Here is a 22,940-nt window from a genome sequence, read left to right on the forward strand (position 1 = left end):
GAACATCTGGAGGGCTTCATATAGGCTACCCTTCGGTTAGATGTAAATATTCTGGGTTGTCTGTTCTATGGGTCATGATGGGATTACATGGGGAGAGTTTGACTCCTCCTGTCAAAGCCTGTGAATGTTAATTGTCCACAGTGGCCTCTAACATATGGATTATTTTGCATTTTCCTTTTCAGTTCAGGGATACACCGTTGAAGTTATGCATCTGCTCGACTTCCACCCTGAATTGGGGCTTAAACCAATCTAGCTATTTCAACTGGGTAGACTCATTACTAATATCTGTAATATCTTATTTGCAAATAATTTGAATGTGCTCAAAATCTACCAGGAGCACACTTTCTCTCACCACATGATGATCCCCCCTACTGTCTCTGTATGGTGAGACCCAAGTGGAACTGAGGTCCTACACATATGTTACATTTCCTGTGGAGTAAAATTTATGGAAGAGCACAGGACGGCGGGGTGGGGTGGGTAATATTGAAAGGTAACCCTGTGGATTTTTTTAGGAAAGAGTTGTTAACAGGAAGGAATAGGAATCTGGTGTTTAGATCCTGTATCTTTTCTGCATGCTAGTTTTGCACTGTAATGCAACTTGCGTTGGCAACAAACTGGTACAGTCCTAGTACAACCAGTAAAATTGCTTTCTGTCAGGTAATAATCAGCACTATAAGCCTGGAAACCAATTAACCCTTCTCCCATGTCCAGTATATTCTGTGAGGTTTTATTTATAAACCAATATATCCTGTTCTGAATTTTTACACATGGATTCATCATTTACTACATTTTTAGTCCACTTTCTCCCCAAGGAGCCTATATGATCCTCACCCACTATTTTACCTGCTCAACAACCCTGCAATATACATTTGGCTGAGGGAAAGTATTTCCCCCTGACACCCAGTGAGCTGTATGGCCAAGTGGGGATTTGAACCCTGGTCTCCCTAGCTAATAGGGATGCGGATGGCGCTGTGGGTTAAACCACAAAGCCTAGGACTTGCCGATCAGAAGGTCGGCGGTTTGAATCCCTGCAACAGGGTGAGCTCCCGTTGCTCGGTCCCAGCTCCTGCCAACCTAGCAGTTTGAAAGCACATGAAAGTGCAAGTAGATAAATAGGTACCACTCCAGCGGGAAGGTAAACGGCGTTTCCGTGCAATGTTCTGGTTCGCCAGAAGCGGCTTAGTCATGCTGGCCACATGACTTGGAGGCTGTACACCGGCTTCCTTGGGCAATAAAGCGAGATGAGCGCCACAACCCCAGAGTCGGCCACGACTGGACCTAATGGTCAGGGGTCACCTTTACCCTTTACCTCCCTAGCTAATACAACTAGTGGGGAGGCTGTTCAAGCCTGAGGGCCACATACTGGGATGGGTGGGGCCAGTGGCAAAAGCAGGCAGAGCAACAAATGTGTTTTTTAGCATGTTCAGTAGTCCTGTTCTGGACCAGCCAGCTAGTCACCATCCAGGCAAGCAAAAAGCATTATTCGAGTTCAAGGACACATTCCAACAAAAACTCTCAAGAAGGGTACAGAGTAGGACTGGAGAAGAGGAGTGTGGCTGGGGAGGTGATGTGGCCTGGGAATTTTTTTGATAACCTGGAGGGTTGCTTTTGGCTCCTGGTTCTGAGGTTCCTCATCCTTGACACAACCATTGGGCTCTGCTGGCTCCCTCCAACAGAAGAATTGATTTGAAGCATGGACTCCTTTAACCAGTGGACAGATTCCTTCTGTAGGAGGTGGATTCTGTCCATTGGATAGTTAAAGGAACTTGAGAATCAAACCTAGTATTAAATAATAAAAAGAGAGAGAAGGCTTCTCAAATCAACATTTTAGAAATCGTTATTTCTATTTCTTTGTATGTTTCGATCCCTCCACAACCAATATTTATTTCAGAAACAGACTTGGTTCTTGTGAAAAAAGCCCAATGCATGACTTATCTGCAGCCTGAAAGACCTGAAGGTTTGCATTTTGTGGGGTGACTTGGGAACTGAATGCCTGCTGGGCCATTTACGATATTCAGTTTGACATGGTTCCCACCATGGAGTCATTATATTTTTAAAAAATCTCATGGTGTTAGAAAAGCAGTTGTGTGAATTCAGCCTTAAGGATATACAGTATGAAGAACAACCTTAGAAAATGCATTTTAATCATATTGGTTGGTTTTTTGAACATTAATACTATTTTTATTCTCTTATTTGCCAGTGTTTTTTTTACTGGAACCAGCATGCAATGTGGTGAGTACTTGGAAAGATGTATTTCCTTTTCGAGTATTTTTATTTTAAATAATTGTAGTTTCAAAAAATATCTGAACTCGCCTAAACGTGGGTTTGCTTTATGCTCTTGGAACAATTAGTCAGTAAAAAAATTTAGGGCTAGATCCAGATATTCATGCTTTACAATACAATTCTATACATGCCTACTCAGAAGTAAGCATGGTTTCAATGGGATTTACTCCCAGCTAAGTGCTTGAAGGACAGCAGCCACATTCCCATTGAAATCAAATGGGACAAGTTTGTCATGGCTAATTTAACCCATTAATTTCAGTAGGACTAAAATACTATAACAAAATTTATCTGGATCCAGTCATTTAGTCTTTTCTTTTTTAGGGGGTTCTTTAACTGGGGAGATTTGCCTATACTGAATGGGTAGAAATGGCTTTCATATTAGGTGCAACTGTTTTTACTGCCTCTTTTCACCCATATATCTACAATTTGTTGACAGCCATTTTTGTTCAGGGCTCAGATTTTTGTTCTTTCTTTATGCTCTTACTGAAAAGTCTCAAATACCTTCATTTTAATAGTGCTGGTCTCTTCTTGTATGAGATTGTGTGCGTGTGTGCATGAGAGACAGATTTTTTGGGGGGAACTATATTTTAGTTTCTTGGTGTGGTATCAGAAATTCAGTATGGCATAAAGCTGTTTATATGTCTAAAGTGCATTATAAAGAGGTATGAATCCACTTTCAGGCATAAAAGGAATTAGATTTGCTACAACAGCTCTGTGCTGGGATTAATAAAATGCAGAGCAAATAGCTGATGGAATGATCCGTTTGAAGTTGGTACTGGTATCTGGGGAAGCTGGTCAGAACTGCTACGTGTGTGTGTGTGTGTTTGTAGGATATCTCTGTGTGTTTGTGGGGGGAGAGTCAGATTTATTCAGTATTATTTCTGGAACAGCATTTTAAAATTAGCTGAGATAAAGCCTGCACATATTTGCAGAGCCGGTTAAGCAGGGACAAATCCATCTGTAAACCTAAGTTTCCCTTCATTTCCTTCACTATATATCTCCAAATTACAGTGAATTCATTCCTGGGCTGGAAAGGTGCCAGAAGTTTCTCATCTAGCTATTTGTGGGCTGCCTCTTTTTCTCTCCCTCCCTCCCTCGCTCCCTCCCTCCTCTCACTCCCCTTTGAGGCTTTCTGATGCCTATAGAGTGAGCTCAACTCAAAGGTTTTCCAGCCTCACACTTTGCTGGTATTCTGTAACAGTCAGATCAGGCTCTGTGTAATATTAAGGAATACTGTGGCAGCATCCGATTCCTAGCATTTTCTCTCTCCTCTGCAGGTGATCCTGCAACTTCACAATGCATCTGGTAATGTATACCTTTTTACTAAATAAACCATGCAGGGGGTTCCCCCTTGATTTTTATGCATCTTTCTGAGTGAACTGAATGTGAATATGGTGTGTGTTTGTGTGTATTAAGGTATATGTGTAGTTATGTGTGTGCTGTTTTAAAACTAAATGTATTTAAAGTGTCTGTGTAGAAGATTTTCATCCAAGTAACATTTTCTTTCAGAGCAAAGCTTGTGCAAATAGAGATCAGCACAGGCAATTTAGAATGAGTAAGTTTTTCAAAGCAAACTGAAATTGAAGACTACTGTTCACACCAGTATGTCTGAGTGCTGAGATGAGATACTTGTCTGACAGCAATAGATTTAAAAGCAAGGACTGAATAAATATCTGGAGACTCAATGAACTCTGAAATAGCAAAGATCCTGCTGCTGTGGCAGAATCTTTGTAGATTTTTAAAAATATATATATATATCTTTTGTCTTTTCGTTTTGCAACTCCTGTAGAGGGAAAAATGTGGTTGTGGTTCAGAGTAACCTCCTAGGGTTCCTGAGCTTCATTATTCAGGAGGCATTATAGCTATTCTAAATACTTCACCTTGAATAATAAGTAAATCAATGTAAACCTCTGAAGCCAAGAACTGAGTTGTTTTACCATGAGTATTTCTGGGGGGACCTACATATTTGTGTAAAAAGGCAGTTCAGTTGTGCTCAGTTGAGATCTGTCTGACATGTGGCTCTGAGCTTAGTCCTAGTGTAAATTTGTAGTAATTAAAGTTAACTTATCAAAATGCTTTGGGGGAGACATCTAAAGATCAGTGTCACCATTGATGGTTCACTAGCATCTAGCGATCTAGATGTGAGATGGCATAGAAGGATACAAAAAAAGTACCGATATCACTCCCAAGTACAGAAAGGCTCCACATTTTACTTGTTGGCTGATAGGTGTGGCATAAAACATTCACTTAGTCTGCCTTCATTATACTTACCTGGGAGTAAGTGCTCTACTGACCACAGTCAGACCGACTTCTGAGTACAAAAGCATAGGATGGCACTGTTACACTGCATAAGGCGCTGTGAACTCACTGTAATACTGTTTCCTAAAAATCTAATTTTTAATTTGTTGTTACACTCCCTATTTAAATATCCTCATGTATTGATTAAACTTTTACAGCATTGCTCTATCTTTACAAAACCTGTAGATAGGCTGCATAGCTAAGAATCCAAGCATTGCATGCTATTAGCTTAAGGGACAAATAAAGTGGAATGGTGCATTTCTGAGATGGCTAACTGGTATTCGGTTCAGATGCAACTATTTGGGCAATGGTAGGTTAACACTGGCAGGTTGACCTTTGGAAGCTGCATTCATTTTTTATTTTATTGCATTGAGCGTGTCCTTTGGAAAGATACCTCTGGCGTGAATTGTAAGCTAATCCACAGTATTCTGCCATGTTGGTGCATCAAAGCTGTGGTATGAGTTAAATGACATCGCAGCTTTGCATTGGTATTAAATTGTGGTCCTGGATTCAGTACAGAAGTTGCTAACTTGCCCCAGGTTGAGGGACTGAGTGCAAATACATTATTCAAGGAGGGTAGCAAAAGAGATGATAGGGAGCAGAGTTGATGAAGACTAGGAGACTAGGAGAAGTGGGTGTAAGTTGGACCAATTCCACAATATCCCATGCACATCAGCATGTTGAGGCATGTCATATGGGAGTTTCCTGTGCCCCTGGTTTCATGCTTTAGTGCAAATCTGGAACTAGAGGAATCTGTACCAAGACAAAAGGTGCATCATAGATTTTTTTATTATGAATAATACAAAAGATGCACAATAGATTTCACACCAGCAGTGCTCCATGGGAACTGCACCACAGCCTACAATTCACCACATCCACAAGCTGTGCAAGCCACCAGCAGCATGAGAAAGCATGCTCTTGATTGGACATACTCCCAAACTGCTAATCCCTCATTGCGTCCTTAGAAAACAGTCAAATAAAGCTCAAATATTTTGTGGTAGCAGCTCTTGGAAAGCCTTTTCAAGGTGGATTGTGTTGTCCCGTTGGAATACTTTTGCTGTTCCACATGGAACTGCATGCAGTTCCATGGCATGCTAGTAGCATTATTCAGGTGTTCAAAAACAAGCAGCTGTAATTGTGTGAGCGATAGGAATGCACCACACTTACCCACCTTCCCCCGCATACAAGGATGTCTATGAATTGAGGACTTGCCTAAAGCAGGACTCCACCTCATGGCAACACTTGACAGGCTGCCCAGTTTCAGATATAATGTCACCCTGTGGAAACATTGGGGAGAGGGGCAGAGCAAATTCACACAACCCTCTCATGTGATTGTCACTGTATGTTATTGAATGCTCAGATAGTGTCTGATAAGATTCGCTATGAGACAACCCAATTTGGTAAAGATCTGTCTATTAGGGAATGCAGAAATCAATTCATGATGGAACAACCTCCCGCCTCAAAACTAATATGGTTGTGTGAATCTTGCACCAGAGGAAGTTTGTGTGTTTTGTTCAGCTCTGTTCCCTGCTGAATAACCAACCTTGGACCATAATCTTTGGAGACAGGGTTGTATTATGACTCAAATATACGGTGATATCTGTTCAGTAGAATAATCTTACACCAGTTCTTGGCTTGGAATTTAAAATATTGACTAATGGGCTATGCAGAACTAATATAAATCTAAGCCTCAGCATTCTCTAACAAATTTATTGGACAATTACAGACTATTTTGTTAATTCACACAAATGAAAATGTGCATTAGTGATGATTAATTTACCAAAAGGTGGTTAGACTTTGATTCACTCAATTGTCCAGCCAAAGCCTCGGTATCCATTTGCTAATGGTTGCCTATATATTACAAATGTCAGCACACACAAAGTGCCAACCTTGGAACTTTAATTACATATTGAATACATAATTTATTTGAAAGGCAGCTTAGTGGCATAAAACACCGTAATTGTGCTCTACTTGTTCGCAAATTAAGCCATTTTATAGATCAGAAGCTTCTGTCATTGCCTGCTTTGGGTTTTCTGCTCTTCTGTAGGTTTGACTTACAGCCTAAAGAACTACAATGTTTCATGCGCACCTGCGGGTGACTCTCCCATAACTTTTTTGTATATGGCAATTCTCATTTACGTGAAGAATGTGGATATAATGTAATGTAATGTAAACTGACTATGCACATATATGTTTTGGCTCTGCCATACATGTTGTGAAGTCATGTGTGCTGCGAAATCATTGCCATCATTTCCAGTGAGTATGATAAATTGGCCGCTATATGACCTAAGAAAAGTTCTTTATAGTGGTTCAAATATCAAATATCAATCATGAACACCACTGGATTGTCAATTATTATCTCTGTCTAGCCTACCTCTCAGCGTTGTTGTAGGATAAAATGGGCTACTCCCCTCCCCATATATGGTGCTTGGGGGTCCTTACAGGAAGGGTGGGATACATATGTGACAATTGTGTACACTGGATTGTGCTTATGCTGGTGATGCCCTTGATACCAGATGGCATAGAATGTTCACAGTTATTCCAAGTCCTCAGACAACAAAGCTCTCAGGACATGTTCAGCCCAGCTGTTGACTGTGGGAGAAGGATAAATTTCCAATTTGGACAGGATTAAAACATCACACATACCGTATTTTTCTTTCTATAAGACGCCCCATGTATTAGACACCCCCTATTTTGGGGGCCTCAAAATTTAGAAAATAGGGGGGGATTGAGCTTTGGGGGAGGATTATTTGGGGGGAGATGCTGAAAATCACTCACCCGCCAGAACGCAGCACACAACTGCTTGTGTCGCTTATAATTGCCGCTTACAATCTCAGGCTCGGGCTTCGTTTTGGTGGGTGAGCGATTTTCAGCACCCCTCCCAACAATCAAGCGGCAAAACGTTGCTTAAAATCTCAGGCTCATGCCAAAAAAACATTTGCCCGCTCCCCCTCAGCACTACCCATGTATAAGACGAACCTAAATTTTGAACCTCGTTTTTGGGTCAAAAAGGCTCGTCTTATACACGGAAAAATACGGTATTCTGTGGGGGAGTCTGAGGACTGGGGTTTGCTGGAGGTCCAGGAACAAAGTGGCTGAAGGAAGGATGCAGAGTAAGTGATGGACCTATGCACAGGCACCTGAGGGAAGAGGGGGATATTGAAATAAATGGACAGAGAGGTTTTAAAAAATGGTCTGAGATAAGCAGAGGGAAACAGGGAACAGTTTCATATTTTGTTCTCTACTAACCAGCTTGTTCTATGGGCTGCTTGCTTCCAGAGTATATAAAACAGGATGATAATGATACCACACAAAGCAACCATAGCGACAGATATAATAAGGAAATATAATGTACCAAAGGAGCACACAGTGGACTTTGAATCTCAGTAACTAGCTCAACAAGTAAGGTGAAAATTTCTATAGATAGCTTGTCTGGCATACAAAAGCTCCCATTCAGAATGCTGTGCCTTTATTTTAGGGTGGTACAAAACCCCTCTCCACACACAGTGCCTGCAGCTTGTTTTCCGTAAAAATTAAAATGAGTAGAAGGAAATTGTGAATGAGTCCAGCTAATTGGATGAGGTGTTGGGAAGAGGATGAGTTTGAAGGTGCTTGTTGCATTTTAAAAAGGTAATAACTGGGAGGTCATGAGCAACTGATTTTAGTTTGCACTAGTTTCCATGGGTAACTGCAGGGTTAACAAAGAAAAAAGTGGGCCAGTATGATATGTTTGGCAGTTCCAAATTTGGAAATTAATACTTGATTGATATAAAATCAGCTGCAGCTGGAAGAAAACACATATTTCTGATCTATGATAATGAAGCTTTTTACTTTTTGTAGGGATGGGGTTGAGACTTTCAGTTTGCCTTTAAAAGTGAATCTACCAAATCCATACTTTTCAAAACAGTGCACAAACTGAAACAAAGACCTTCTTCAAAATTCACACTCTTCTGAATTTTGCAATGCAGCTCTCCAGTCAAGTAAGATGTACAAAAATGCATATAACCATGGTAAAGTTTGCTTTTAAAAGTGCATATATTAGTGAACATGACATTAAAAAATACATTAACTGGGGGAACTTGCCTTGCAAAAATATGTATGATGGGCAAACTTGCATATAGGATATGTGTATATTAGGAGAAATTTGCACTAAAATGTTGATGAATTTTCATGGGAACTTTATTTTTTAAATAACAATGATATTGAAATAAAGACAACTGTAGACTAAAAAATGGGAAACGGTGAGAAACTGGAAATGACGTATTTGCCCTACTCTAGAGAAATGCTGTTGAATTCAATCTGGCTTTTCCGGAATAAATGTTTTGATGATTCCAGGTTTTTAAACAATTATTTAAAGCCAAAAATGTTTTTGATTTTCACAAGTGCAGAATTGGTCTCAGTGGCATGAGAAGTGTTTGTATGTGAGTGCTGAGTAGAATCACAGAACTATAGAGGTGGAAGGGACTACAAGGGCCATTTAGTCCTAACCCCTGCAATGCAGGAATCTTTTTGAGCAATTTGTACCTTGAACCCACAACCCTGAAATTAAGACTCCCATGCTCTACCAACTGAGCTACCTTGTATCATTCAATCTCCCTGGTTCAAAGTGGTTCTTAACTCTCTGTTAATCAGAGTTCTCATTTGTGAATATGCTTCTAAGGCTGTGTACACACAAAATTATATTCTACATTCAATGTGCCCTGAGATCTTGGTGTGTGTTTTTTTTTAAGTGCTCCTGAAACCTGCCTTACTCCTGAAAAAGCAGGTAATGGTAGCAGCCAGGAGTGCTGCACTTATGCAGTTTCTACCCTTGCATAGAACAGGACATCTTACCATGATAAGCCATATAACCTTGAGGGTTGGCTACTATAATCTACTCAGCGCTGGGCCGCCTTGAAGATGACTCAAAAGCTGCAGTGGCTGCACAATACTGCTTAATCAATTCAAAACAGATTAGCATGGCTATAAGCCATGAGAGTTTTTTGTCGTGACAACCAGAAGTGCAGCCTTCATTTCTAATGACAATACATTTTCAAACCAGAATCCGAATAGCCACAGGGGATTTGCTATCACCTTAGTGTGAATCTATGCTATAGCATCTGTTTGACCACTGTTGGTAGACAAAAAGTTGGTTCAGCTGCTGTCCTCGCCTTATTCTGGTCACAGTGTCCCATTCCCCGCTTCCATGTGCATTCCTGTCTAGCTTATCATTCCTATTAACTGGTACGGGTCTTTAATTAACCCTTCTACAAATTTCCCCCCTTCATTTTATCTGTCTCGGTCCATGCATCCAGGCTGTCGTTATTTTGTGGAAGGGATTCAAGTTGATGCCAGAATTTTATGTTTGTGAATTTAAAGTAGAGTAAAGGGTTCTGTCGCCCTAACACAACAACCCCTCTTTTTTAAAAAATGGGCCTTCTTTCAGCTTGGAAAGGGACAGGGAAGTACCTTGAAACACGTGAGGTGAAGAAATGACTTGTGAGAAGGTATTTAAAAAACCTCGCAAGCAATTCAAGATGAATAAAGGATGAATGCTCATTGTTGTATGGCCATCCACAAATGATCAACAAAAATGGGATATAGTCTAACCCAGGGGTCAGCAAACTTTTTCAGCAGGGGGACAGTCTACTGTCCCTCAGACCTTGTGGGGGGCTGGACTATATTTTTTTGGGGGGAAGAACGAATTCCTATGCCCCACAAATAACTCACAGATAAATTTTAAATAAAAGGACACATTCTACTCATGTAAAAACACACTGATTCCTGGACCGCCCGCCAGATTTAGAAGGTGATTGGGCCGGATCCAGCCCCCGGGCCTTAGTTTGCCTACCCAAGTTCTAACTGCTGCATATGACTTGTACAAGCAAATCAGGATTAATGCTGAATAAACAGGTAATCTGGAGGAGCCCTGGGGTGGGTGTGAATATCACCACCAGTCTTGGTCTTTTCCAGTAGTTCTGAGACAAAAATAATAATCAAGCCATTGGAACTTGAATCAGCCTGGGCACCAGTGGTGGCTGTGGTGTCCTCCTGGTACTGGCACGTTGCTTGTTGAGTTGGAGATGTGTTGGGTACCTGTAGAGCTGCTACCAACCTGGAGCTTCTTGGCCTTGCTGCTGCCTCGCCCTTCCCTGTCCTGCCAAGCACAGTCTGCTGCTGGGAGGACACCACTGCCCCCCTGCCCCCATGAGCACCCCAGCTTGGCACCCAAGCACCATGCTGGACTAAAGGTCCATATGTAGGGTGATGCCTTATCTAACTCAAATCTGGCTTCTCTGGGGGGCAGTGGCTCTCCAAAGTCCCAATCAGGTTATCTGCCCAAGCCTAATGCTGGAGATGCCAGTGAATGAACCTGTGGGGTCTTCTGCTTGTAAAACATGTTCCGTACCTCTGAATGAGTCTTTCCTATCTGTTCAGAACCAACCCTCTCTAGGAGGGAGGGTGCCATTTGAAATAGGCAAGACCTTTGGGTTTGGTCCCTTGCTCGCATGGTTGCATCATTTATACACAGCCCTCAGCTATGTGGGATGTAATTACAGACATTCAGCTCCCATGCGTGAAGGGTAGCTTGGTCACTAAGGAGTCCAGCTGCTGCAGAACAGCCGCCTAAAACATTTTCTCTGTGACGATGCTGTCTGTATAGTACCTGGTGCATGTCTGTGACAGCTGAGTCTTCAACACCCTTTATCACCAGAGGCTTTGTTTCCATGCCAAATCCAAAACACTCCATCCAACGTGTGTCTTGCCAAACACATTTGGCTAGTTATTAATCTGGAACAGACCATATCAAGTTCAAATAGACTTCAGCTGGTTTCAAACAGCATGGAGAAAATAATGACATCTTGAACTTTACATTATGTAGGCGTCTGTGAGCTTCCCGTCAGGTGTTTTAAAGTACCTGTCTCCATTTTTATGCAGTCTTCTGATCTCCTGCTCATATCATGCTGCCCAAAAGTCATTTCTATCTACTCTTTTGTCTTTCAAAATCAAACTCTAGTATTTACATGCTAAGCTCTTTTTTTTAAGCTGTTGTTTTTCCCTTAAAACATTTTTAGCCTTACTGAATTAGCACAGATGCTCCAGCTTCTCCCATCTGTATACCTTGCAAATACCAGGTTTGTTTGGCAAGCTTTTGTGCTGTCAGGTTTCCTCTTCTATAATATGATTTCCTTTTACAGGCACTTTAGGTTAAAATACCCCACCAAAAAAATTATACATGATTCCTGCTGTTGGGCTTATTAGGAGTTTGGCTGTCTTACCACAATGAAAAACTGATTTTTCTCATTGAGTCTGCTCATAACACTGAGATCCATGTGGTTGCTTCAGAATATGAGCTGAACAAGCATATCTCAATTTTGGCATGCACATGGTATGGAAATAATAATAATAATAATAATAATAATAATAATAATAATAATAATAATAAAATAATAATAATAATAATAATAATAATAATAACGACGATGACACCTGTACTGTAGACCTAAGCTGGTTTAACAAGGAACCTTGAGGGTTGTAATCAAAAATCCCTGGATTCTTTAGGGAAACCACAATGATTTAAATTCTGTAGTGTAGAAATTCCCAAAGTTAGTTTGCAATGGGGAAAGTGGCTATATGAAAGCAGCCCGGAGACAACAACAAAAAAATACACTACAGATCGCTTTTAAAGGCACTCTTGAAAAGTTTCATCTAAGCTCTAACTTATTCATGGACCATGTTCTCAAATGCCTTGTGTGCATCCTGGCTGCTGCATCCTAAGCCTGAATTTATAACTGTCAAGAATGTTCCTCCAGCTTTATAATGTTTAAAAGATGAACACCCAGAACACTCTGCTAAGTTTGAGCTCAGGAGATTTTCCATATTTTTATTTGTTTATTTCACACAACCAGGCAACCTGCAACGACTCCCAACTGAACCCAAACAAGCATTAGAATAGATAAATTACATATAACCACCAACTCCAAAAATTGCATTACAAATTCCCAATGGTTGCATCTTTCCAAATATTTTCCCTCCGCTATTATTTTATTTATATGGCATTATTGCCCTGGAGCTTCAGATTGAATTTAATCCCAGTTTATTTATTTTATTTATTTAAAAGCACGTCTAAACTACTTAATATTTAAAATCTCTAAGCAGTGTACAAAAACAAACAAACCTAAAAATAATAAAACCATATCATAAAAGCAATGGGGGGGAAAAAACTAGAAATCTAGCAATACTAGGGTCCAATCTTATGGACCTGGGCAGGACAATAGGCTTTTACAAGATGTCTGAAGCAAATGATGGGTGATGGCTCATGTAATGGCAAAATGATGGGGATTTCAGAGCATAGAGGCAATAGCAGAAAGTGTTCATTTTTGGGTCATTGCCTTCTGGTATTCTGTAGAGTACTGTGGCATGAGTAAAATTTTCCCAAATGACCTAAGTCAAACAGAGCCAATGTGGTGTCTTCCTGATGTTGTTGAACTACAGCTCCCATCAGCCCAAGCCAGCATGGCCAACGGCCAAGGATGATGGGAATTGGAGTCAAACAATATATGTACGGCACCACATTGGCTATACTATAAACTAAACTTTAAACTAAGTGTAAATAGTGCCGCTAACCATTATGCAAAGCTGTCGGACACGTGGTACACAGCCTCCTAGTATTCCTGTACTTACGTAAAAGCCCAGCCAAGGGAAGTCTTCAGAAGACTGACCATTGGAGTAATGTTTGGTAGAACAAACATCCCCCCCACCCCTCAAAAGTAAGGTAAGAGCAACAAAGCCCCCACAATCTGATGAGTATCTCACCAAAATTTTCCACCCTATTTGACATTTTTGAATGCGGTATCTTTTATCATGAATTGACAAAGAATGGTTATTGGGTGAGAATGGAATAAATTTAAAGTGACTTTTCTTAATAAGAATCTGTAAAGTTTCACTATTTGGGGATGTGTCTGTGGTATCCCTGAGATTCAGTGCATAAAAGTGCTGTAGTGTAGCTGCCACTACCTTGAAAACATTTTGTTACCGTCCTTTGCTTAAATTGTCAGAAGCAGGTTTCAGGACCACCATTTAATTTGTTTGTTTGTTTGTTTGTTTTCCCTTGAAACAGATTAACAAATGCAAAGGCTGCTTACCCGGTACTTGGGTGGGCGATGGTTGTGACCGGTGCGGCGGCTCCCCTGTCCTCCCAGAGCCACACCATTTTGTTTGTGGTTGTTGGCCCCTTCTCCTGGCTGTTGCAGAGCATCTTGGGTTCCCGCCAAACCCACTCTTGAATTCTGGCCTATTCATGGTGGCCTGGAGGTGGGGTGGAGCCAGGGAGCAGATCATGAACCACAGTCTTCACTTTGGTCTACTCCCTGGGCATTTATGTGAGCCAGCAACAATTCCTTCAACTGTGGATTGGGTCAAAAGAAGGGTGTTCAGATAAGAGGATGATTAACCATTTCCATTCTGGTTGTTCACACACACCAATCAGGTGAAAAACAATCTTGCTTGGGAGGGAGTAGAAGGACAACCAGTTAAACTGTGACTCCTCCACTCTGAGTAATATCCTGTCTAAGGGCTTTTTGGTGTGTTTACATGTGACCCACTGAATTTGTGTAGTGTAATTTGACTCACAGGGAATGGATTATTTTGACACTTATGGGAGCCAGATGTATTTTTCTCCCCTTCACTTGGCAATTTCCAAAGGCACAGGTGCGTATCAGAATGCAACTGCCTTGCTTCCTGAGTGTTTCTACACCTCTTGATTGCAATCCATGCTGAACCAGCTTGTATTATGAACTCTGTGGTTAAAAGTTGAAAGTGCTAGAGGCAAAGGTTGTAAGCGATGAGAACTGTTCAAGTGATCACTATCAGCCACAAGAGCAAGGCATTATGTTAGTTAGGTTTAAATTAGCAGGAAGCAGAACCATTCTGAACAGGGCAAATCTAAAAATTACTTTAGCCCTACTGAAGCCAAGTGAAGCATTATCCTAGAAGCTTGTTGTAGTAGGGCACTGGTGAGGAAACTTTGGCCTGCCAGATGTTGCCATGCTTGGCAGAACTGATGGGAGTTACAATTCAGCAACAACCAGAAGGCCAACAATTCCCCTCCCCTGCTCTAGGTTTAGGGACAGTGTAGTAAAACCACTGTTGAATCAAATGTGATGGCAAAGCCCATCCAATTTCAACCAAGCTGTGCGTAATATGTTGCTTATGGTTTGCTTATAAAGAAATATCCATGTGTATTCAACATACATTTTACTGGATTCCCATCTAAAGGATTTTCTGGCGTATGAACCTACCCAGTGCTGGGGATCCTGTGGGAAGAGATGTCAGCTTTGGTTTCTATTGATTTATCATTTTCCCAATCAGTTTGGTTTGTTCCATTTGTGATTTTTATTTTTTTAAAAAAAGGTTCACATGGAAATTTATATGCCAGGGATGATTGGAGTTGAATGATCAGAGCTCTAACTTGCTGCCTCTCACTTAAGGGAAACTGGTTGCCAACAATGATTTGCATTGAAACAAAGTAACATTTGCACGTATGTATATATTGGTGTAAATCTGGTAGTTTTATCCTGCAGAAATCTGGTCACTATCCTCTAAAGGAGCACATTTTGACATTATCAGTAGAAGTGCACTCAGAGCCTGAGCAACTTGCTGAAGTCAATTGCCTGAAATTCACACAATTTAGTTATCGTTTAACAATATGCAGCCAATAACAATGTAATGGTGCATTCCTAATTTGTGGTTATTCAAAGCCAGAAGAATAGAAGCAGTCAGAAAATACATGCCACAGATTTGGAAAGGCACAAAAAGTCCAAGAGGGTGCAAGCATGGCTGGTGAGTTAGAGTTAAGGAAGATCCAAAGGCCAAGAAGGCTTCTTTACAGAAATATAGTAAAGGTAAAGGTACCCCTGCCCGTACGGGCCAGTCGTGTCCGACTCTAGGGTTGTGCGCTCATCTCACTTAAGAGGTCAGGAGCCAGCGCTGTCCGAAGACACTTCTGGGTCATGTGGCCAGCGTGATGAAGCTGCTCTGGCGAGCCAGCACCAGCGCAGCACACGGAAACGCCGTTTACCTTCCTGCTATAAAGTGGTACCTATTTACCTACTTGCACTTAGGGGTGCTTTCGAACTGCTAGGTGGGCAGGAGCTGGGACCAAAAGACGGGAGCTCACCCCGCCACGGGGATTCGAACCACCGACCATACAATCGGCAAGTCCTAGGCACTGAGGTTTTACCCACAGCGCCACCCACGTCCCTACAGAAATATAAGTCAGTTCCAAATGTGGAAAATAAAAACATCCTCAACTCTGACCAAGTAACCATAAGCAGGCAATGAGGCAAGTGGAAGATAGATTTTTGAACTGCTAATAACAACAACAACAACAACAACAACAAATTAAACGTTTCTTTAACTACATTAGAAGCAGAAAACCACTCAGTTGGCATGTTAGATAATGGCAGAGGTGTAAAAGGATTAATAAAGTTGAAGACTGGAGGAAAGTTCAATGATTTCATTGGGGAGAATATTGTAGAAATACCCATACGTGGGCCACTTTCTCAGGAGGGACACCTGAAGACCGATCCCCTGCTTGTTTATTCCAAATCAGGTTTCAGTGGATTCAAAAGCAGAAATTTGCACTGAACCTCCTTGGGAGGAGGCATGCAGAAAAGGACCTCCAGTGATGATCTTGGGGTCTGGGCAAGTTCTTACGGGAAATTCCTGAGGTATAGAGGTCCTGAGTTGCATAAAGCTTTAAAGGTCAAAACCAGTTCTTTGAATTGGGCCCAGGTACAAATTGGCAGCCGGTGCAGTCTGGCCAGAACCAGTGTTATATCGTTATAGTTTCTGGTTCCAGTTAACCATTGAGCTTTGGGCTTTGAACTTTCCTGTGTCAACACGTAGGGAGGAATCAGATAGTCCCATTACAAAGAGGGATATGCAACACATGTGTGTATGTGTGCTTTGATGAATAAAGTCATTGATGAAATGCAGTTTCTTGCACATTTTCAGCCAGCTGTTCTTTTGTTCCCTAGTCTTAATACTATTTTTTAAAGAATAAAATAAGATCAGAGGTTAATTTTGTGATTCCTGGAGGGCATTTTTCTTTCAAAAAGTTTTACAGAAGCCTTCTAGAATATATTATGCAGGTGATTCCATGAATCCATAATATGAGAGCAATTAACTGAGCCTATCTTGAATATGTTTTGCTCCATATTAATTGAGCAATAGATTGTATTTGTGTGGTGGAAAGAAGCTGTGTAACAATAAAATTAAAATTAAAGGGGTTTTTTTTGGTTTTTTAAAATCTCCTTCTTGAGAAACATACGTATATTAAGAGCCTGAGACTTAATTCCAGTTGATCCTCTCTCATGATTTGTGAAAGACACACCTGATTTTCCAAAAAGGTTACTGGAGATTTAGCATACTTCAAAAATAAAAATAAAATCTAATTTGAGTAGCAAGCTGACTTTTTACACTCACACACTTGCTAATTTACATAAAAGTAAATGTACTTGATGGTTGATATACTAATGCAACAGTAGGAGGCAACCAAGAATACTTGATAGGAAGACTTAAAAGGAATTTAAAACAGGATTTGCTGCAGGTCCAAGGGAGTGCATGGTGGTAAAGTCCCCTCTGGTGGGCTCTCTTGTCTACAGGAATCCAGTTGGCTTACCTGGTAGGAGCATCAGCAACCGGTGACAACAGCAACAGGTTTCCCATTCAGTCTCAGGTGGCTGCCACTTTAATTTCTGATCATAACCCAACATAGTGTCACTCCAGGGCACTGTGGGAAACTAGAGTGGTGGTCAGGAGACTTGATTTAATGAGGGCTCAGGAAAGGCCATGCCAGGACTTTGGGTCTCTGGTAACTTTCCAAGGGTGCTGTATGCAGCCATTTTGTCTGCTTCTTTAAATAAAATCTCCCCAAATATATTTCACGCATATATAATGTTTCATAGTGACTGTAACTCATGCAGGCATGGCCAACTTGTCATTTGCCAAGCTAAGCGCTGCCCTAAACTGGACAACAATTTCCTCATTCTTGAAGCCCCAGGCAGCAAAAATAACAGCGATATCCTTCTAGGGTTTTGCATTTGGCTTGGTCACAAAGTTGTGCTGGCCTACAGTAATATTTATATCTAGCTTCTGTCATGCCATTTGCAACCAGGTGTTATTAGTGATGTCCAGCCTTCAATGAACCACTAAATCGAATATAACCTTGAATCACTAAGAATTGCTGCAAATTCAGCCTTGTGTACACCTATGCATATAAATTAGCATATGCAAATTAAATGCAAACTGGTGTCCTCTTTGATGCATTTCCGCTTTTTGTGGGTGTGTGAGTGGCCACTTTCATTCCAGAGGGTACCTAGATGATTAGAACAACTTTTTGGGGGCAGTGTAAAGGTTTGATGTCAGGAAGGAGGCAGGCTAAGCTCTGTTACCTGGGAAGAACTCCACTTTTTGATCTCTGGACGCTGCCCAAAGACTTTGGAAAAGCCTCTAAGGTTCCCTTAGAAGTGGTAAGATAATATTTCAAGGCTTTGTTAATTAAAACAAATGCACTTTACACTCATATATTATTTCAATATAAACTCGTCCAGATACTATTATGATTCTAGTAGATGATTTATTTTTCTTGCGTGTATAGTCTCTGGGGTAACAGCTACCTATGTATTTATAACACGTTAACAATGAACCTTGAATGCTACATTATCTGGAGCATTTAACATGTAAGTAGCACTCCCCACCCCCATACATGCTTTCTGGGGACTCATCCGTAAACATGGTCACAGAAATTGGGCTGTGCTGCAAATTGGGGCTGCGTAAATACTAATAAGGGATAAAACAGTCAATCTTTCTGGTCTTTGGGCATTTAGCACATTTATGTCCGATATGCCTAAATGCTCAAGAAATGTCGTGTATGTAGAACATGATTCATCTGCCATTTACCCTTTTCCCCTGAAATAAAGTTATGATCATAATGGAGTTCACACTTGATTCTCTTAAAACCTTATCTTACAGAACCCAAGTCAATGTTGTAACTCACTTGGCAATGTCTTTTCTTGGAGGATATTAAATATATATAGAACCAGTCATAGCAGGGATTTTTGCTATGTAATTTTTCATAGAATAAAAATATCCTATTGTGATATTTATTGATCAAAAGATTTCTCTCTAAATGGAAAACTTCTATCATGCTTCACAATCTTAGGCTGCTGATACTGATACATTTAACCCTTTGCACAAAGGTTATTATAGAAGGCATCTTCATAGTAAGTATGCAGTAACCATGCCCAGACTTTCAAGTAGATTATGTGTGTGTGTTAAATTATATATATTGGGGTATAACACCTATGGCTGTAACAGATAAGCAATAAATATAAAAGCCACCAGATTCCAAATGTATTTTTGGAAATAATAATAATAATAATAATAATAATAATAATAAAAAAAAATTTTTTTATTTATATCCCGCCCTCCCCAGCCGAAGCCGGGCTCAGGGGGGCTAACAACAATCAAATAATCAAACAATCAAATAAACCAACATTCTAAAAATATTTTATTATAAAAATTAATTAAAATCAAGTTAATGGCAACCATTAAGCAAAACTCTGTGCAGGTTGCCAGAGGAGGGAGTCAGGCTGCGCCCTGACCAAAGGCCTGGTGGAACAGCTCTGTCTTGCAGGCCCTGCGGAAAGATGTCAAGTCCCGCAGGGCCCTAGTCTCTTCTGACAGAGCGTTCCACCAGATTGGAGCTGCAGCCGAGAAGGCCCTGGCTCTAGTTGAGGCCAGCCTAACCTCTCTGAGGCCTGGGACCTTCAGGATGTTTTTATTTGCAGACCGTAGGTTTCTTTGTGGGGCATACCAGGAGAGGCGGTCCCGTAGGTACGAGGGTCCTAGGCCGTATAGGGCTTTAAAGGTTAAAACCAGCACCTTAAACCTGATCCTGTACTCCACCGGGAGCCAGTGCAGCTGATATAGCACCGGGTGAATGTGGTCTCGCAGCGAAGACCCCATAAGGAGTCTCGCCGCGGCATTCTGCACCCGCTGGAGTTTCTGGGTCAGTCTCAAGGGCAGCCCCACGTAGAGCGAGTTACAATAATCCAGTCTGGAGGTGACCGTCGCATGGATCACAGTGGCTAGGTCAGGGCGAGAGAGATAAGGGGCCAACTAGAGATAAGGGGCCAACTGCTTAGCTTGGCGGAGATGAAAAAATGCCGCCTTTGTTATAGCTGTAATCTGCGCCTCCATAGAGAGGGAGGTATCGAAGATTACACCCAAACTCTTAACGGACGGTGCTGGCACTAACTGCACCCCCGCAAGAGATGGGAGTTGCCCCCTCAATCCCATATCGTCCCGTCCCAGCCAGAGGACCTCTGTCTTCGAAGGATTTAACTTCAACCGGCTCCCACGTAACCATCCAGCCACAGCCTCCAGGCATCTGGTCAGTGTGTCTGGGGCCGAGTCAGGATGGCCATCCATCAACAGATAGAGTTGGGTGTCATCGGCATACTGATAGCAACCCAGCCCAAAACTCCGAACAAGCTGGGCGAGGGGGCGCATAAAGATGTTAAAAAGCATCGGGGAGAGAATCGCACCCTGAGGCACTCCACACACCAAGGAGTGGCGCGATGACAATTCCCCCCCAAGCGCCACCCTCTGTCCCCGACCAGAGAGAAACGAGCGCAGCCATTGGAGGACTGTGCCCTGGATCCCCACGTCGGCAAGGCGGTGGTCTAGGAGTTCGTGATCGACCATGTCGAAGGCTGCTGACAGGTCTAGAAGAATCAGCAGCCCTGACCCGCCTCGATCCAGCTGCCTGCGGAGATCATCTGTTAGGGCGACCAGAGCCGTCTCGGTCCTATGACCAGCGCGGAAGCCGGACTGGAATGGATCGAGAGCCGATGTTTCATCCAGAAACCTACCAAGCTGTTCAGCAACCGCTCTCTCAATCACCTTACCCAGGAATGGGAGATTCGAAACCGGGCGGTAATTGGACAGATCTAAGGGATCTAATGATGTTTTCTTTAAGAGCGGACGCACCACTGCCTCCTTCAGTTCCCCTGGGAATATCCCGGTGCCAAGGGACAAATTGATGATATCCCCCAGGGGGGCCCGCACCTCATCTGGACATGCTCTAATCAGCCATGACGGGCACGGGTCAAGAGGACAGGTGGTGGGCTTTCCAGCTTGGAGGAGTCTGTCCACATCGGCTGGAGATATCCGGTCAAAGTGGTCCAATACTGGACCCGAGGACAGTCGAGGGGCCTCCAGTTCATTTATTGTGTCCAAATTGGCAGGAAGGTCATGGCGGAGCAACAGGACCTTCTCCGCAAAAAAGCTCGCAAATGCCTCACAGCTGTGTGTCAGATTGTTATTTAAATTTGGCTGTCCTTCAAGGGACGTTAAAGACCTGATTATACTAAATAATTGCGCCGGGCGAGAGCTAGCGGATGCAATGGAGGCCGAGAAGTAAGACTTCTTAGCGGCCTTCACTGCCATCTCATAGGTTTTCATAAAAACCCTATAAGATGTTCTTGAGGCTCCGTCACGAGCACCCCGCCATACTCGCTCTAGCCGTCTGAGATCCCGCTTCATTTTCCGAAGCTCCTCAGTAAACCAGGGAGCCCGGTTTCTGTGGGGTCGCAGAGGGCGCTTAGGTGCGATCTCATCGATGGCTGCCAGGAGCTGGGTATTCCAGCCCTCAACAAGCTCAGTCAATGAGTCGCCAGGGGGAGCAAGGTCCCGCAAGGCCTGACGGAGTCTATCAGGGTCCATCAGCCTCTGCGGGCGAGCCCAAATCGGCTCGCCACCTAAGCAGGGTGGGGGTGGAAAGTCAATCCTGGCTTTCAGAGCGTAGTGATCAGACCATGGCACTTTCATCAAAGGAGACATGATCACATCTATACCGGCACCAAAGATCAAATCCAGCGTGTGGCCTGCTTGATGTGTGGGGCCCGAAACAAACTGGGAGAGCCCTAGTGTTGCCATGGAAGACACCAGGTCCAGAGCCTGTGAGGAGGGAGTGGCATCAGCATGGATGTTGAAGTCCCCCAATACCAATAGGTTAGGGAACTCCAAGGCCCAGCCAGCCACTGCCTCCAGCAGGCCTGACAGGGTGGCTGCTGGTGCGCTAGGTGGCCGGTACACCAGCCAGACAGCCAAGCTCACCTCAGAGCCCCACACTAGGCCAACACATTCAATGCCGGGGATCAGTGGCGATGGTAGAGCCCTGAAAGAACAATCTTCCCGGATTAATAATGCCACCCCTCCCCCCCGGCCCACAGTCCGTGACTGGTGGAGGATGGAGAAACCCGGGGGCACCATCTCTCGTAAGGTAACAGTTTCCCCTTCGCGCACCCAGGTCTCCGTCACACAAGCCAGATCGACCCCCTGCGAGGTAAAGAAATCTACCCTATAGACCTGGCATTGCACAACACCAGTGACGGAGGTGAGAAATCCAGGTTTTCTTTTGCCCAAAGGTGCTCAGTGCTGGGACCAGGTGGGTCTCCCTGTGGAGAGCATTCCATAAGGTTGGCACCACTATTGAGAAGGCCCTGCTCCTATTAGACATCCCGTCAGAAGGGTTATACGGACCAGAAGCTCAAGCTGTGCATAGGAAAGCGCATCTAGGAATAGGCTGTCCTTAGCATACCCAGGTCCCAATCCATTTAGGACTTTAAATAGAAGAACTAGTATATTTAAATTGAGCCCGGAGATGAAAAATCAACAGAGGTAGATTGAAAAATGCTGAAATGATATGCTCAAGTGATGGCAATCTGGTGGCGGTGTTACCAGCTGAAGTTTATGGACTTTTTAAAAGGCAGGCTCAGATTCCTCCTGGGCCACATCAATAACTGCTGCCTTCTGATCCATCTGTGGATAAAAGGCTTTGCCCTAACTCCTCTGTTTCTTTAAACCATCTCGTTGTTTTGGGCAACTGAGTTTCCATGACCTTTGGTGGAATGGGAAGATAAAAGCAGAGACATGCGACACTGTGTTCATTGCAGTCCTTAACGTTGGCGCACTGCAGTCAGAGCTGCTATGTAATGTGTTTGGTGCATGTGTGTTAATGTGTGTTGAATATTGTTGAATGCCTGGAGGATCTTATCTTGGGAGAATGGGCAGGAGGAAGTGATCACAGAAATAATTTGTTTCAGGATTCTTTTTTTTTTTAAAAAAAGCATTAGGCAAAGGAACAATAATGTCCATGTATGAAACTTGTATGTATTAACTGTAAGAGGAATGTTTTATTTACTGTTCTATAAGAAGTGCATATTGATTCACATGGCTTCTGTTTTGTTTTCCACTCATGTTCTGCAAAACATCTCCAAAAGGAGATGGATAACCTCTGTAATCAGCTC

The 22,940-nt window shown here is 42.6% G+C and overlaps 1 protein-coding gene across 2 annotated transcripts in view; it reads left to right on the top strand.

Annotated features, from left to right (window-relative positions):
* The first annotated feature begins 3,466 nt into the window (after window positions 1–3,466).
* Window positions 3,467–22,940, top strand: part of SCHIP1 (schwannomin interacting protein 1) — a 394,604-nt gene continuing 375,130 nt past the window's right edge. The window contains exon 1 of one of the 2 annotated variants that reach the window (XM_053390390.1): window positions 3,467–3,588. In XM_053390390.1, the coding sequence (XP_053246365.1) occupies window positions 3,580–3,588 (9 nt within the window). In that variant the 5' untranslated portion in view covers window positions 3,467–3,579. The remainder of the gene's footprint in view (window positions 3,589–22,940) is intronic. The other variant, XM_053390392.1, reaches the window with a different exon arrangement.

The sequence above is a fragment of the Podarcis raffonei genome, chromosome 5 (assembly GCF_027172205.1).
Source record: "Podarcis raffonei isolate rPodRaf1 chromosome 5, rPodRaf1.pri, whole genome shotgun sequence".
In the NCBI taxonomy this organism is placed as follows: Eukaryota; Metazoa; Chordata; class Lepidosauria; order Squamata; family Lacertidae; genus Podarcis; species Podarcis raffonei.